Below are 17,345 nucleotides of genomic sequence, written 5' to 3'. Positions count from 1 at the left end.
ACTTAGGCTAAAGGAATCGAGTTTTCATAAGCATGCATATTTGCAAGTCAACATACTCTAGATGTGAAATTACGCAAAATTCAAAAAACGTTTGAAGCTTTTTTATATACCTTAAGGAAGAAATAAAATGCTAAGTTACATTTTTAAAAATCTATGACTAGTCATTCTTAAGGCTTAACTAAATCGCCTAAGTCCTTGCACATATGCTTAACTCTATGGGCACGTGTGGTCCTACAGATGTGTGTGAGATGGTACATATTTACAGCAAGTGCAAAGGGAATACTTTAATGGAGGTGTGGTATCTGTTTTTTTACTTTCTGAGAGAAGTTAGGAAGCAGATAGACCTGCACAGGAAAATTGAATTCCCGCATTGTGATGCTAGATGGAAAATACTTTTTAACTCAGTCCAAACTGAAGCCTAGTGGTTTTCCTTGCGTATTGAAAGTGCTGTTGGTGTTTGAGCTCTCATGTACTAAAATGTATAGGGAAATGCATAAATGCAAGCCCTGTAGAACAAGAGGAATCATCCCTCTCTGCATATGAATACACAGTCAGCATTTTCTTTAGATTTTTTTTTTCCTTTTTGGTATTTCTGCATTTGAAAAACTACATTTGAACTGGATGTTTTGGGGTGGTAGAGTCAGTGTGGCTGTCTATGGACAGGAGCAGAAGCTTAAGTATCTCAAAATACCCTGCCTTCCTATTGACTGGGTCTATTTTTAGCCTCAGGGAGCCCAGGATTATTGGAATTGAGAAGTTCCTGATTTATGCAATAGTGAAATTGTTAAATTGGTTGGTTGAGGCCACACACGTTCCCGACCAGAAGTTGCTGAGGGGCTGCTGAGGAAGAATCCCAAAGGAGAAGCAACAGTTTCTGCTCTTGTCAGAAACTCTTCCAGAGGAGTATTTACGGCTTAGGTAGTACCTCCACAGCTGCTTACACTGCTGTCTCTGTGGCTATTCTTGCTGTGTGCTGCCACCGCCCCAGACAGTGGCCTGTGCTAGCTCTTGTTCTGCCAAGGTTTGAACAGTATGTAGTATCTTCAGGTATCTAATATCAATATCAAGCAGGTGATGTCTAGCTAACCAGCATGCCCGCAGTTGCAAGTGCATTAGTTTATTAAAATGTGATCTGATCTTTACAAGCATGTACAAGTTTGCTGAAGCTGCATGATACAGAAAATTGGTTTTCTTTTTCCCCCCAGTAGGAAAGGTTGTTGTGGCATAAGGTGATTGTTACATGTTTAACAAAATTTTTTTTTTGGTGTGTCTTTTCTAACTCCAGCAAATGTTTGGATCTCAGACTGTCGAGCCTGGAAAGCAGAAAATCTTTTTGCCCTTGTAGAACCAGTTGCTCAGATGCCTTCTAAAACCATTCATGTCTTGGAAGTCATATACTTTTTTTTCCCCCATAAGACTGCATATTTAATCCTGAGAGATCATACAATTTAATCTGTATTTGTTAGTTTTAGCTTGTTTTCTTAAGGAAGCAGGTTTTGCATAATTGCACTATCCATATTTTTGCCAGCATCACCCTCGCACCCTAATAACTTTTGAACACCCTGGCCAATTTCAAGCAAAGTTGCTAGAAGCAGACATCTCAAAGACTTATTGCAAAGTTCTTACTGGTTATGCAAAAATCGGTGTCTGGGTAGAAGAGAGAGATCCAAATTACTACCCCGTTAAGGAAAAGGCTAGAGCATGCACCGAGCCGCTCCCTAGCGTGGTCTGCCAGCCGCGTGCACATTTTGGCTGGCCCTTCAGGACATGGACGGCTTGAGCAAGTTATATTTATCGTGTGAGTTGTTTCCTGGTCTATAGTTAGGAGAGGAGGGAGGGTGTTCTGGGGAAGAAGGAAGGAGGGAGGTGGGGTATAGGAGGAAGCTGGGAGTTTAGGGAGAACAGAGAGGTGGGTGGGGGGAACTGGAAGCACACTGGGGAGCGAGGTTAGGAACAAGGGACAGACATCTGCAAGGAAACAAGCCTCCCTGTTTCTTCTCCTCGTCGAATAACCTGGTTTTTAAAGGTGATGGGGTGTCCCATGTCAGATGTTAGGCTATGCTGTGAGGTGGGAGGCATGCTCTGTTATTTCCCACTAATAGTATCAATAAATTGCCTCGATTAACTTTGGATTTGTATGCTCAGCTTCAAAGCTGGACTTTCCCCATTTCAACTGTTTAAGGAAAATATAAATAATTTGATTGGTTTGATGATGGATGACACTGCTGCTTTGATAGGGTGGCAGGTAACCATGGCTGCTGCCTTCCCAAAGCATGAGGTAAAGCAAAGAGGGAGTCTTAATTTAGCTGGTATGGTTTAAAAAACCTAACATGTATCCCTCAGGCTTCAAACCTGAGACAGGCACACTAACAGAAGACAACATGATGACGTTGAATAGTGATGCTTCTCCTGTAAGAGCAGCCTTCAAGGACAAGGAGGTTGTCCAAAGGTGCAGCCCAGCTCCTCACAGCTGTGCATGGTGGGAGGACACGAGGCAGCCGGCATAAGCTGAAACTAGACACGTTCAGACTGAATATAAGGAAAATCATCTTCATCGTGAGGACAGCCAAGCAGTAGATCAGATTGCTTGGAGAGGTTGTGCAGGCTCCACCCGTGGAGGTTTCCAAGACCCGGCTGGAGCAACCTGGTCTGACCCCAGGGCTGACCCTGCTCTGAGCAGGTTGGACTGGGGACCTCTCGAGGTCCCTTCCAACCTGAATTAGCTTCTCCTTTTTCCAAAAAAACCCACCACATTGTGCTGCAGAAAAGTGTCTTATAGCAGTTTTGGGTTGACTGTATAGATGGGGCTGTTACATTTATTAGTGGGACTCCTATGATACGCATGCTAAGAATATGTATTGACCCCTGTCTTGAAAGCAGAATTTAGTACCTGAGTGAAATGGTTGTGGATGCATTAGTTGATTCTCAGCTTAAGAGATAAAAGAAATATTGTTTTGCCTTTTTTTTTTTTTTAATTCAAACATCTTATTTTCATGAAAAATAAAGGTAATTTTAGTAAGTAAAAACTAACTCATTATTCTGCATAAGCAATTCCCACTATTGTTGTTACTTTTAGAGCAATAGTAAAATACTGAAGAAAGCTGTGGATTTATAAAATACTCAAGACAGAGATGTGGCCGTAAACTTGTAGACAGGAAATGGGTTCTTAGTATTTTAGTATGCAGAGTTACAGGGTGTTACTTCTGCACTCGCCTCGTTTTGCTTATTTTAAAATTATAATTCTTAGCGCATATCTAGCTTTTTAATATACTCCAGTCTGTGGGCTGTCTTGTGCCATTGATTTTAGGCAAACTACCTATTGTTCTTTATAGGGAAATCTATTGATTTAAAAAAAAAAGTCAATGGTGTGACATGGCTTGTTAAGGGATGTGGTTTTGATATTAAGCCAGTCAGGAAGCAACTCCCAAGACCATTGCCCCTGCAGAAGCAGAGCCTTTCGTTGCTGTGCCTGGGTGATGGGCACTGGAGTCCTTTGAGTTCCCAGCTCCTTTCCCTGTCCCACTTTTTTACTGGAATGAAGCCTGTGGCACACCCCCGACGCGAGCCACAGCATGTTCCCAGTCTGGATAATTAGCAGTAGAAAAGTAGTTTTTCTGCTAAAACTTTCCATTACCTGCCTGAAATGTGTCCCTATGCATTAGGCTAGGCTAGTTGTAGAGGACAAAGGCAGAGAAATGAAAGGTCAGAAGTAGGTACCATCCTTGCAGGGTAACAGAGGGGAGTAACAGAGTGCTGGGAATTTAATCTGATGTCTGTTTGTTGTTACTATCCATTGCAGATAAGGAGACAGGTCATTGAAAGTGATTTTTTTCAGGTGAATTTGCATGGGAAGTGCACAACAGCTTATGATGTGCTTGTTGATAAGCTTCGCTTCATGGGTGACGGGAGTTTCTAGGGACCAAGTTTCAGACCAATCTGTCTGCACCCTCAGTTTCAGGACTCTGACTCATATGTGGGAGGAGGTTAAAAGTTGTGTGAAGCAATTATTTTCCCTGCTGCCTGCTCATCCTGCTGCCAGAGTTTGTGCTGCCGTGCGCCGGGGGGACTGAACGTCTGTGGAGCAGCTCCTGAACTGCTGTGGTTTTAAGAGCTGTGATGAACCAAACCTCTCTCCCGAGGCTTGATACTGATGCATCCTAAAGCTAAAGCACTCAGTTTTGTCTCTGTATTTGTTATGAGGTGGCCTGCTTTCGTAGTATTTTTTTTTGCAAGAATCCAGAGTGGACTCTTATTGTAGATGTTGACCCAACCAACATATTGAATATCCCTGCGTGTTGTGTACAGTTGCCTGTTCTGCTGTTTGGTTGATATGTGCTGTCATCGTAGTTGGACTTCATATTTGAGTTTTTAATAAACAAAAAAATCCAGGGTCCCCTTTGACTGAGATGACACTACAAGTTTGAATTTTTGTTCTTGCAATCAGCCTGGCTCCTCTCTGAAACTAATCTCATCAGGAGTTCACAGGGACATGGAGCATTTGTTAAAAAAGGAATGAAAAGGTGCTTATAGGCATTTTCCTGCAACCATTGTAGGTCCAAAAAGTGAAAGCTGGTCTCAGAATTTATTTAATTTTGGTAGCGAGGGCTGGATTAATCTGCTCACTATCTTCAGTGCTCATTCCACTGCAGTTTATTTTGGGTCATTTAATTTCAACAAGGCTTGATCTGTTTACAGCACTTTCTATAGTAGCGTTATGGGGCCACACAGCTCTTTTATAGTATGTTCATTGCGAACCAGGAGCTCAAAAACCTAGTAAATGAGGCACAGACATGAGTAAGTTTAGAGAGGACAGTACATTTTTGTATGGTTGGATTATTTTGGAAAGTTTTCCGAAATAACCAATCTTTTGTGCACAGAGCTTGAAGTGACGGTATATAGTAGCTGTGTGCTTTCAGAGGTAAGAGTGGAGGTCTGGCTGAAGGCGCTCTTCAGGCTCAAGGTACTTCAAAAGCCACTGTGGTTGAGAGTTGCTCTCAACCCTTATTTGAGGAGCACTTCTGTTTCCATAGGTAGATATTTCCATCAGGTAGAGTAGTTTCATTTGATTTTTCTGTTTTAATTTTCAGATTTGCTGTATGAACCATTCATATACAAAATAGATTAAGGTTAAATAGATCTCATTTAAAAATGTCTAAATCAGTTGGCCTCATCAGCCAACACAAAAGCGTGTGCTCACTGCCTGTGCTGAGCACGCCTCAGTTTAACATTATGAAGGTGATAGCCTTGTCCCCCCCAAATGGAAGAGCCAGCCTTCTGTGTCCATCAAATCGTGACTGTTTCTGGTTCTGCTCATGCCAGCTGACAAAGTAACGTTCCTTTTGTGTACTTCATTAAACCAGGCAGCATTAGTGACTTGCACAACAGAAGTCAGAAGGAAGGCATGATGTCCTGAAAATGGCTGCATCTATACTAGCAGGTTAAAACAGCACCAAGAAGTGTTCCTGACTGTCGAGGCTGTTGTTTTTTTTAAAAATTTTTAGCTTTCTTGAGCTCTTCTGGCCTCTGCTGTTTAGCATACTCCCGAGCCGTGGCCAGGCGCAGTTCAGGGAAGGGGTGTTCTCAATAGCTTAATAGTGTGGAAATAGCTGTTTGCATTCCCGTTGGCCTCAGTGCAGGAGAACCTTCCTGAACATGTTTAACTCACTCTTGTGTAGGTAGTTATTACATCCTTATAGCAAGTTAGGGGCAGAATCAGCAGCGTTTCGGTGTCTGAGTAAGTAGTATAGCATTAACACTGTTGTTCTGGGATGTTCAAGTGTAATGAAGATTTTGTAGCAGTGTGTGTGTGCGTATGCATACACAGAGTCAGTGTACATGTTACTGTGTGATGTTCTTGCATAGGGATCTTAATGTTTTCTGGGCTATAGGAGGATATTCCTCCTTGGCGACGAATTGTAAAGCCCTTGTACCAGTGAAATTGAAGTTTAAAAATTACTTTTTAAAAACGTCTCCATTTGGAAACTTATCTTCTACAGTCGAGTGTGTCAAATGCAGTTTGACTAATGCTCCAGGTCCTCTGGTCACAGCTCTTAACACTTTGTGACTGTTCGTGAGCCGTGTCGTCCAGGAGCTTCCAATCTCAGCAGGTTCTGCCCTGCAGCTGCACAACCTGCTGGTGCTCCCTACAATTTCCCTTTCTGAGGGAAAACATGTCAGCGTGTCTTATGCTGCTCCACCTATGTTTTGGTCAGCATGCACTGGTTCTAGAGGTGTGCTCCGTGTCCATCTCCTCCAAACACAAGCCACCTCAGAGGTGACTGCCCACCCATACTTTTATTGTCTCTTATTGTCTCATAACTGTCTAAAAATTCCTGGTTTCAGGTTGTTGGGGAGCTCTACTTTTGCTGTGTACCTTCAGATTTAGTTCCATGCACTGTTTCTGAATTTAGGCTGCGAAAGTACCAGCTTGACTTCTGTTCTTTTATACTTGAATGGAAATAGTTCAAAGTTGTGCTGATGTAATAAAAACAGGAGGCCAGCAGGCAGTGAACTGGAATAAAGGTGAAAGTATGAGAGAACACAGAGAGTGGCCACTTTAGATCCTTACTGCCGTGAACACACAATTATTTTTAATATAATGTGCTTAAAAGCTCTATTTCTCTTAAAGAAGGTTTAAATTTGTTACTCATAGTGTAATGTCATTTATAAAAACATTTATGTTATGGTAACACCAGATACTCTAGCCAAGGTACCATGAGAGGCATTTCAGGCAGTGTGGATAATACTCAGAGTATTAATTGTATAGCAGTGATCTGTACTTAACAATGAAAATGCCATCACCTATTTTCAAAGTCTTTCTCTTTTTTCATGGCTAATAACCTTAATGATCCGTCAGAGGTAGTGGGCTGAGGCAGAGCTCAAGGCCATCAGCTCCTCCCAGCCTGCTACATAGTTCCCAGGAAACACCCTGTATTTCATTAGTTCTTGCTTAGTTTATGGTGTAATATTTTGCTCGAAGGCATTAAACTATCATCAAAAGCAGTAGACCAATTAGTGTGACTTCTTTTTCCAGGGTCGTTGTACAAGGGAGAACTGCAAGTACCTTCATCCACCAACACATTTAAAAACTCAACTGGAAATCAATGGCAGAAACAATTTAATCCAACAAAAAACTGCAGCAGCAATGCTTGCCCAGCAAATGCAGTTCATGTTTCCAGGGACACCACTACAGCCAGTGGTAAGTATATTTCTCTGATGGTGTTACTGGTAAGTAAAGTTGTAGAAGACTATATTGACCTGCAGAAGTTCTCTAAACTAGTGTGAGTAAAAATAGTCCCCATCTGTTGACTGAAGGAATTGCTGAGGTGCTAGAAATATGTTCATTTATATCTGCATTTGAAGATACAATGGAGCGTTGCTGTAGATTTGATGTATTTTTTTATCCCAGTCTCATTTGCTTCTTTTTTCTTTCTCTCTTTTGGTTTTTTCCCTTCATTGAGTTCATGTCAGGTTTAGTCTAAATTTACAAGATTTTTACCTATAATCCTTCTGGAGGCGAATATTTGTACAATAATAATAATTGCTAGCAAGCTATTTGAGTAGGAATGCAAGTTCCCCTCTCAGGAGTCTATGGGTTTCCGTGGCTTTAAATAGTATTTAATCCCAGTACCAGGAGCAAAGGTTAATGTCATTCTGGGTAGCATTTTCTTACTCTCTTGTAAAGATTAAGTGCCCCAGAATAAGACAGAGAACTGCTTTAGCATGCACTTTACAAACTCAGCATTTTATCGTAAGGTAGCGTGTATGGTGCCTGGGACACTTCAAATCCAGAAGGTAACATAAAACTAGAGTCTTGCAGGCATGAGCAGCGTCTTTGGATATACATGAAAATGATCAATTGTTCTGGGCTGCCTTTGCAGTTGAGCTCCTCATTGTACCAGACTTCCAGAGCATGGTTAGGCAAGTAATCTGAATTAAACTTCTCACACATGGCTGCTAATGATGTTTTCTCAATGTAAGTGCCTGGTGTAAGGCACTGGAGTGGGATTTCTTACTCTAACTTGAGGCATCTGGAGTGTTGGCATCAACTTCTGCGTTTGGCTTCCAAGGTCCATTTATAGTTTATCAAAAGACATAGGCAGTTCTAATTACTATTCACTTGGCTTGTTTCAGACGTCTGCATTCGAATTAAATGATTTGGGTTTTTAAGTGCCTTTGTCTTTCCATGGGCTATCACAGGATGTCAGAGAAAGACATTTGTATTTGGTCACAGGAAGCTCCCCTCAGATGCCTTTTTCAAATGTGTTTTTACACGTGAAACATCTGCTGTAAGGTGGGAGGCATGAGCAAAAATTGGGTCAGGAGTCCCTGAATTTCCAGTACATGTTCATCAAAATGTGTCTTGGTATATTGGCATAATGTGGTTTGGTATTTCCTGGTTTTTTACTGCTTGAGTTTTCACCAGAAAAAGTTTTGATGAATTAATAGATTCCACCTCTTACTGTTACGAGGAAAATTGAAGTGGCGAAATGATACTTTTTTTTCTACTCACCCATTTCATCATTTGAACTTTACAATTTCATTGACGTAATGCCTTCTGTAATGATTGCTGTGATAAAAGTGCTGGGTTTTATTTCTCTGTCTCGCATGAATTGCCAGATTAAGATGACTCAGCCTTGACCAAATGGATAAAAAGTGAAAGAAAATTCCATAGAAGTCATTTGACATGTGGATTTATTCTTAAAATTATGTCTGATACAAAGCTGTTATTTATATTTTACATAAGACATATTGTCCTCAACATACTGGAACTGTTGTTTCTTATAAATGTTCATTATTATGCTCTAAAGAATTTAGCTTGCACTTGACATATAAACTGGGCTGTTGGATACCAAGCAGTTTTGATCTCTGATAAAAACAGAGCATTATTCACTTTTAACTCTCTAAGGCAGGTAGATGCCATTTCCGTTCAGTTGGGTATTCTGGCTAACCTGCTGCTCAAAGCATCTTCTTGGTACTAACTCACATTCATTTATAATTTAGTAATTGGTTCCAAAGACAAAAACAAACAAACAAGAAACCAAAACAAAACAGAAATAAACCTTCTAGCTCCTGTGCTTTCTCTTGCGTATTTTCTACATACTCTGCGTGGCTGGCTTCCCTTCTCCGACAGAGGCCATGCAGGCCACCTTGATGAGAAAGACACTCCTCCTTCGTTAAGTGTTTTTAAGTCTTTCCTTAGTGTTCTGCTGTTGCATGGTTCACTTCTAGCTGCTGGCTTATTTAGGAACTTAATTTCTGGCAAAGCTAATCTGAGACACGTCCTGTTTTTCTGCATAGTTTTTCCTCATTTATAATTACAGCTTCACTCTGTGGGGTAAACGTCAGCTCTGGAGAACTAAAGCACTTTCCAGGTCTGACCGTGGTCTGACCATGGTGATGTTCTGCCTCCACCCTCCATGGAGCTGGTGGTAACAAACCCACCATTCTGCCTTGGTAGGGCTGCGTTTTAGCATCACACAAGTGATCTTTCTTCTGGTCATGACTTTACTGACTTGCTGTAGGAAGGCATGAAACAGATTTTTAGACCCGTATCATTCCTTCCAATCAAATTTTTTCGTAAGATGAACTCTAGCTAAGCCTTAATAATCCCTTTCTAAATATCGTGTCCAGCTGAGATTATAATATTTATTCTGCTTGCCACTGGTGACAGCTGAGCACACAAACATTCGCAAAGGTGAGGTTTTTCGATGTGTGAGCCATAGTAACATATAATTGCAGGAGGTGGCAAAATACAGCATGCAAACAGATGGAAGTTACATGCCAAAGAGCTCATTATATATACTCTTATTAGAAATATGGCTTTAATATAGTTAATAACGCTTCACCTATGAAATCTGGTACTTTGAAAAATAGCCTGTTTTTCCAAGGAAAACAGGTACTGAGAAAAAGCAATAAAGTCTGTGTTATTTCTACTTTTGGATGTGTAAATAAGCCTGCAATGTAAGCTGGACCTCCATAGAGATTCAGGTTCAAAGTACGACTTCCTTTACGGCAGCCTCTTTTCCAATAATAGAGCTACAAAGGCAGTTCTTCGTATGCCGCTGGAATGTATTACGTGATTAAACGAAGAGAGTATGCTGTGTGTTTTGCCAGCTGTTTGAATTTTTTCATTAAGAAAATGAATCAGCGCCAGAAAGAACACGCAGAAGACAACTAGTAAGCTCTTGATTAAGGGGTTATTTTTTCTCATCTCGGTCTGTGTTTTCCTTTTGCAGCCCACGTTTCCAGTGGGTCCCACAATAGGAACAAACACGGCTATTAGCTTTGCTCCTTACCTAACGCCAGTAACACCGGGAGTTGGCTTAGTCCCGACTGAGATCCTACCCACGCCGCCTGTCATTGTTCCTGGAAGTCCACCGGTTTCAGTCCCCGGTTCAACTGCTACCCAGAAACTCCTCAGGACTGATAAACTGGAGGTACTGTAGACACCGCTGTGACTAGAAATACAACCCTCTGTTAGGCTGTGTGAAAGATCCTGGAGGGAAAAACTCTATTGTTTTAGAAACGATATTTAAATTTAGTTGCCACAAATAAAGACCTTGTAACCAGGCAGGATTTCTGCACTTGCAGCCAGTGGTAATTAAACACTTATTTTTAAGGTAGTGCATTCGCTCAAATTTAATACACAGGCATCAACATGAATTTCCATCTTTCGTAAAGTTAATCTCCTCCAAAATACCTCAACTATACATGCCTGTAAAGGCATGCCTTGATGAAATATCTAACAAGCAGATTTTTATTGCAGTATTAATTCTGTCCCAGTTTTTATGCATTGATACTAGGGGAAGTTTATAGCCTTATGGGTGGATATTAAGGCAACGGTATAGCCCTTCAGCCTTGAGCTACAAGGAGGTGTCGAATGTTACCAACCCTGCAGCAGGCTGAAGGGGCAAGCCCCCAGCTATGTGCAGAGCCTCCCTGGTGTTGTTGGATCTCCACGTGGCTGGGCTTGGTGGAATCTGTGATCCAAGTATACGAGAAGGCCAAACGGCTCTTGCAGAAATGAAGCAAAAGCCTAAGCCTAAGCTTTCCCAAAAGCCTAAGCACTAGTGTCTAGAGCACGTTTGTTCTTAGGAAAATCAGCGTGTGCATTCTGCCCATTTTTGAAAATTATTTTTAAGGAGCCTCTCCATTTTGTTTGTAGACTCCATAAAAAATACAGTGCAACTGATGCATATCTTCCCTGGGTCTCAGCAAGAGGAACCCCTTCCTTACCAGTGGAGCTGCAAGAATATAAAGTGTAGTCAGAAAGGGACTGAATATTTTGTGATTCCCAGCTAGTTTTGCAGGGGCAGTTACTTCAGTAAGTATCCTTCCCAGGTGTTTTCTAGACAGGTAAAAGGAAAGGCATTTGGGAATGCTTCTGTTGCATGTCAAGTTTATTTAGCCACCGTACTGCAGAGCTACCTGAGGAGCCAAGCACATAAGGGTAAAATAGATGCATTTCCCTCTCCCTCTCCCAGAAGAAGGTGAAGAGTTTATTAAATTGAATTTGCTGAAAAACTTGAACTAACTGGGGAAGGGGGCAGTCTGTCTTCTGGGGGTGCGGGGCTCTCCCTGCCCTTTTGCGTCGCGCCGAGCTCTTCCCCTGCAACGCGTGTTGTTTTGCACGTAGGTGTGCAGGGAGTTCCAGCGGGGAAACTGTGCACGTGGAGAGACTGATTGCCGCTTTGCGCATCCGGCAGACAGCACAATGATTGACACAAACGACAACACCGTAACCGTGTGTATGGATTACATAAAAGGTCGTTGCATGAGGGAGAAATGCAAGTATTTTCACCCTCCTGCACATTTGCAGGCCAAAATCAAAGCGGCGCAACACCAAGCCAACCAGGCTGCGGTGGCAGCCCAGGCAGCTGCGGCAGCTGCGACTGTGATGGTAAGTGCTGGCATATATGGCTGCCTGTTTTTTGACAGAAGCTCTTTGATGCCTATTTTGCTTCAATTTAATGCTATTTGCTTATACTTTCTTTTCTCTTTTGCCTCTTTTTTTTTTTTTTTGTAAAAGATAAGAATTTATAAAATTATTACTATTGATTGATGGGAGGAAGCACTTTTTTTTCTTTATGCCCTTATTTTAATGCTGTATTTCTATCCAAGACAGTGAAGCAAATGAAACTCTATACCACTTCTGTTCTCTGCCTTGATTGTGTGTTAAATTTGCCCCTAGTATTTCTGAGCAGAAATAAAACTGGTAAGCTTCAATGTTCCCTGAAAAATAGGGGCATATATGCTGTTTTAGCTCTTTGATGACAGATACACATGTGGAAATTTGGAAGAAAAGGAAGAAAAAGCAAAGAGAGGGCTTTTGCATCAGAGGTTGGTAGTTGAAAAGAAACCTGTATTAGGATTCAACTCGACCCACCTTAGATGTCAGACAGTTAGATAACTGAGCCTAGCCTAGCCACCTTGGTCTCACTTTATAGGTAGTGGAGCAAAACCGGCACATTCATCTGATCTACCACTAGTGCCTGCCTCAGGATGAGAAAGGACTGCCCTCTGTAGATACATGACTATCCCTGCTGACTAAAAAGTGTTGACTATATCTTTTTGAACTTTGGTTAGATGAATCTCACACCTCGAGACTTCTCTTGCCTCTCCCGCTGTCATGGGCAAGTTACTTGAATCTCTCTTTGATACAGTTTTTCTATTAGAAAAACAGCGTTTAAAAGTAGTAAGTTAAAATGGGAAGCATTAAGAAAAAGCATAGTAAGTATAGTCAGAAGAAAAGAGATTGAGGGTTTTCTATTTTCAGATATTTTAAGTTCTTACTGATAACTGTTCAGACAAGTCAGCCCATCCATTTATCAGTATTGGATGTCTCTTACGGCTGCTACCAGGAAAGTTGATAAATTTAAATAGAGTAGTATTGAAAAAGCTAAATAAATCGACCATGCAGGATCTGACTTGGGAGACAAAATTGGTGGCAGCATTTCAAAGAATCATTGTCCTCATTGCTGGCAGTGGACAAATAATTAAGCAGATGTGGTTTGTGGACTTGTGGGCAGTGCATACAATAGTTACAGACAGTACAGTTATTCTCTGGGTAAAAAGCCTACCAGAAACACAATACAGTACAGTATATAACTACCCCAAGCTATTGTATTTAACAAATTAGCAAAGACCAGACTTTTTGAGGGACAAAGAGTAAGTTGTGCAAGAAAGTAAACCTCCAAACAGAAGAACATTTCTTAAGTTTTAATTTTCTTTCTTTTACAGTGTCCCCAGTCTCTGTTTCAAACTGGGTGATTTTTAGTTAAACTTTCCTGGGCTTGCAGAAATTGAATACCATCTGGAAATTAAAGCAAAGGAGATTGGTTTTTTATTCTAATTAGCTTATACTGTGCAATATTTATTGTCCATTTAGAGAATGTAATATTTCTAGGCAGTATACTAAAGAAGAAAGGAGAGAGATGAGAGGATTCACTTTTTTGTGCTTCAGTAATGGTTATATATATATCCTGTAATTTTAAATAAGCCGTAATTGGAATTGCATTAGCCTTAAAGCAAGATGAAGCATCTTTGGAAACACAGAATTGAAATGTTAGCGTTCTAATGTCACGGGAGAAGGAGGCAGGGACCTGTAATTCAGGGTAACTTTTTGCAGAAAAATATATACAAAATATTTTAATGGCATATTTAGACTACCAGACAGGAAATATTCTTTACAATCTAACTATTTTTTGTTTAATATAGATTCGAAACAATCAGAGTGAACGAAAAATCACCAGAATGGCAGTAACAACAAAAAAGTGATAGAAAAGACACATGCCTGCAAGGCCACCCAAAAATGACCAAGAATACTCAGTTGGATCTAGAGAGCAAAAGTAAGGCAGAAATACAAATGCTTACCTGTAGGGTTCACTGGCAGGTTGCTCCCAGGTTGAAATTGCGTCCAAGAGGTTTTCCTTCCTGGCTGGGGAGATGACTGCATTGCTCTGGTCCAGAGGGTGCTGTTATAGGTGAGCACTGTGGATAGGGTTAGAGCACCGTAGGCAAAGCTTGTAAGACTATTGAAGGTCAATGAATTCTGCAGCCTGGGACCTTGCAGAAAATGCTGTCTAGATTTCTGTACATTGAAGTTCAGGAATTTTTACTTGGGTGTCTTAGGTGATTCCATCATTTGAAGTAAAAAGGAGGGGGTAAGACACTGTGAAAGAGGCTGTAGACCATTTACAGCTTAAATGTAAAGTGCATTAGAAGGCAGTGTCACCTGTCATGGTACTCGGGGAGCTCCAAATATTCATGTGGTGCATCAGAGAGTATAAAAAGTCACTGAAGAATGTACAGCCTAAATTGAAATGTGAACTCATAGTTGGTGTTGGAAAGGACCTCTGGAGATCGCCTAGTCCAACCCCCCTGCTCAAGCAGGGTGAGCTAGAGCAGATTGCCCAGGACATGCCTCCATGCCAAGGATGGAGACTCTATAACTTTTCTTGACAGCCTGCTCCATGGTTAAATAATGCTTACAGTAAAAACAAAAACAAAAACTTATATTTAAATAGAATTTCTTGTATTTAAATTTGTTCCCATTGCATCATGTCCTGTCACAGGGCACCACTGAGAAGAGTCTGGTTCCATCTTTACTCCCCCATCACGTATTTATATACACTGATGAGATCCCCCTGCACCTTCTCTTCTCTAGGCTGAACACTCCCAGCTCTCTCAGCCTTTCCTCATGTGAGAGGTGCTCCAGTCCCTTAATCATCTTTTGGGGCCCCCTGTTTCCTAGTATGTCCACGTTTTTCTTGTACTGGGGCACCCGGACCTGGACATAGTGCTCTATATGCGGCCTCACCAGTGCTGAGTAGAGGGGAAGGATCACCTCCCTCGACCTGCTGGTGATGCTCTTCCTGATGCAGCCCAGGACGCTGCTGGCTGCCTTTGCTGTGAGGGCACATTGCTGGTGCATGTTCAACTTGGTGTCCACCAGGCCCTGGAGGGCCTTTCCTGCCAAGCTGCTTTCCAGCTGGGTGGCCCCCAGCATGTACTGGTGCCTGGGGTTGTTCCTCCCCAGGTGCAGGGCTTGATATTTCCCTTTGTTGAACTTAGTGATGTTCCTCTGTGCCCATTTCTCCAGCCTTTCCAGGTCCCTTTGAGTGGCAGCACATCTATCTTCTGTATCAACCACTTCTCCGAGGTTTACACCACTAGTGACTGGCCTCCAGACAGACTTTGTGTTGCTGATCACAACCCTTTGAGCCTGGCAGTTGAGCCAATTTTCAGTCCACCTCACTGTTTTCCATTTAGCTCGTACTGAATAAGTTTGTCTATGAGGATGAAATGGGAGACAGTGTTGAAAACCTTGAAAACCAAGCCAGTCTCAGCGTAGAAGGCTGTCAGGTTGGTTAAGCACAATTTCCCCTTCATAAATCTACGCTGACTACTCCCCATCACCTTCTTGGCTTTCATGTGTTTGGAGATGGTTTTCAGGAGGATTTGCTCGATCGCTTTCGCAGGGACTGAGGTGAAATTGACCAACCTGTCATTCCTCAGACCTTCCTTCCTGCCCTTTTTGAAGATAGGAGTGTCATTTACTTTCTTACAGTCTTTGGGAACTTCCCCCGATCTCAGTGACCTTTTAAAGGTAATTAAGAGTGGCCTTGCAGTGACATTGGCCAGCTCCCTCAGCACCCGTCGGTGCATCCTGGCAGCTCCTATGGGTTTATGTACATCCAGTTTGTTTAAATGTTCCTTAGCCTGATCCTCCTCCTCCGAGGGTAAATCTTCCTCGCTTCAGACTTTCCCACTGGTCTCCCACTGGCCTGAAGGCCAGTCTTACCAGTAAAGACTGAGGTGGAGAAGACGTTCAGTACCTCAGCCTTTTCCATGTCCTGTGTCACCAGGTCGGCTGCCCCATTCAGCAGCGGGCCCACACTTTCCCTAGTCTTACTTTTGTTGCTGATACGCTTGGAGAAGCCCTTCTTACTGTCCTTCACATCCTTTGCCAGATTCAACTCCAGGTGCTCTTTGGCTCTCCTAACCCATCCCTGCATGCTCAGGCTGTGTCCCTAGTCCTCCTGGGGCATCTGTCCCTGCTTCCACCTCTTGTGTGCTTCCCTTCTTGCATTTGAGTTTAGTCAGAAGCTCCTTGCACATCCGTGCAGGCCTCCGCTGTGTGGATCTTGCTTGTATTCCAGGAGATATTGTAGCGTACCAATGTGACATATGGCAGACAAATACTATGCCTCAGCATGTTTGATCATTTTTATTATTATCTTTATTTGCTTTCCATAGCCTTTTCCTCTCCAGTCAGTAGCTATTGATTTTTTTGGTTGTTAGTTATGTAGGAGATCAAATGTTGAGCAGGAGATTACCTGATGGAACAGAAAGAGGCAAAGGTGGTTTTACTATCAGGACAAAATGAAAGAAAAGGTGAAGGTGGGAGAGAAAAATGGACAGTTGGTCTGAAAGCCTGAAAAGAGGGGGAGACCACGTGGAAACAAGGTTGATGAGTAGGTCTAGAAACAGATCAAGTTAAAGCCTTCAGGTTGGGAAAACTATACGACTGATTTGCTGCGGAAGATGAGGGGAAAGCCAGCAAAAAGCTTCAAAACAGGGAGGTGAGGTTAAGAAGAGCATGGAGAAGAAGTGGAGAAAGGCAATCATAAACACAGAGATAATAAGTTAACGAGTAAGATCAGGTAAGATCTGCATTTGGATAAGAAAGGTAATTAACTGGAACGCTTTACTCTTAATGATGTTGATTTGAGTTTATGGACTTCATCATCACGTAACACTGAATTCAGTCATCATGTTTCACCTCAGTGTAGACTTCCATCTGTGGTGGGTGCAGAGTGGCGGGGTGCCCATGGGGGGTACCACACGTTGGCTGCACAGTGCCCTGCTTAGATGCAAGAAGGCTCTCCAGATCCTCACTTTGCACCAGGTGTTTCATGTTTTGTCTGAGTCTTGGACCCAAACAGATGAGCAGATCCTGTAGATCAGGATATGTAACCCAGGAACGTGCTGAAGGAGAGCTGGGGAGGCGTTGGGAAGCCTCATGCAATGTGGGTTCAACAAAGCCAGGAACAAGAAGTAGGCAAAGCGAGGGCTATCCTGCAAAATATGCTGTTGGCACTAGCTGACCTTGTGACCATAAGCTGTTTGTAGGCATTTTGTGCCTTGTCCTCTCCCCCGCCCTTTTCTTCCCTATTTCCACATACCAATGTCAAGATAGGCATAATCTGCGTATCCTAAAAAGAGCTAAATGTCAGCCTGTGTTTAAAAAACAAAAGTAAAAATTCTGATTTCTAAGTAAATCTTCCTTTCCTTTCTAAAGCTTTGTAAGAATTATTTACACTATAAAACTTGAAAGTAGT

General features: G+C 42.1%; 1 protein-coding gene across 8 annotated transcripts in view; it reads left to right on the top strand.

Annotated features, from left to right (window-relative positions):
• Positions 1–17,345, top strand: part of MBNL2 (muscleblind-like splicing regulator 2) — a 73,062-nt gene that overhangs the window by 30,496 nt on the left and 25,221 nt on the right. For 5 of the 8 annotated variants that reach the window (XM_009584062.1, XM_009584063.1, XM_009584061.1 and 2 more), the window contains exons 2-4: positions 7,034–7,198; positions 10,239–10,439; positions 11,639–11,902. In XM_009584062.1, the coding sequence (XP_009582357.1) occupies positions 7,034–7,198; positions 10,239–10,439; positions 11,639–11,902 (630 nt within the window). The remainder of the gene's footprint in view (positions 1–7,033; positions 7,199–10,238; positions 10,440–11,638; positions 11,903–17,345) is intronic. The other 3 variants (XM_009584066.1, XM_009584065.1, XM_009584064.1) reach the window with 2 other exon arrangements.

Source organism: Fulmarus glacialis, unplaced genomic scaffold (assembly GCF_000690835.1).
Source record: "Fulmarus glacialis isolate BGI_N327 unplaced genomic scaffold, ASM69083v1 scaffold6128, whole genome shotgun sequence".
NCBI classification, from domain to species: Eukaryota; Metazoa; Chordata; class Aves; order Procellariiformes; family Procellariidae; genus Fulmarus; species Fulmarus glacialis.
Note: the sequence above shows the minus strand (reverse complement) of the source record. Positions and strands in the feature narration are given on the sequence as shown.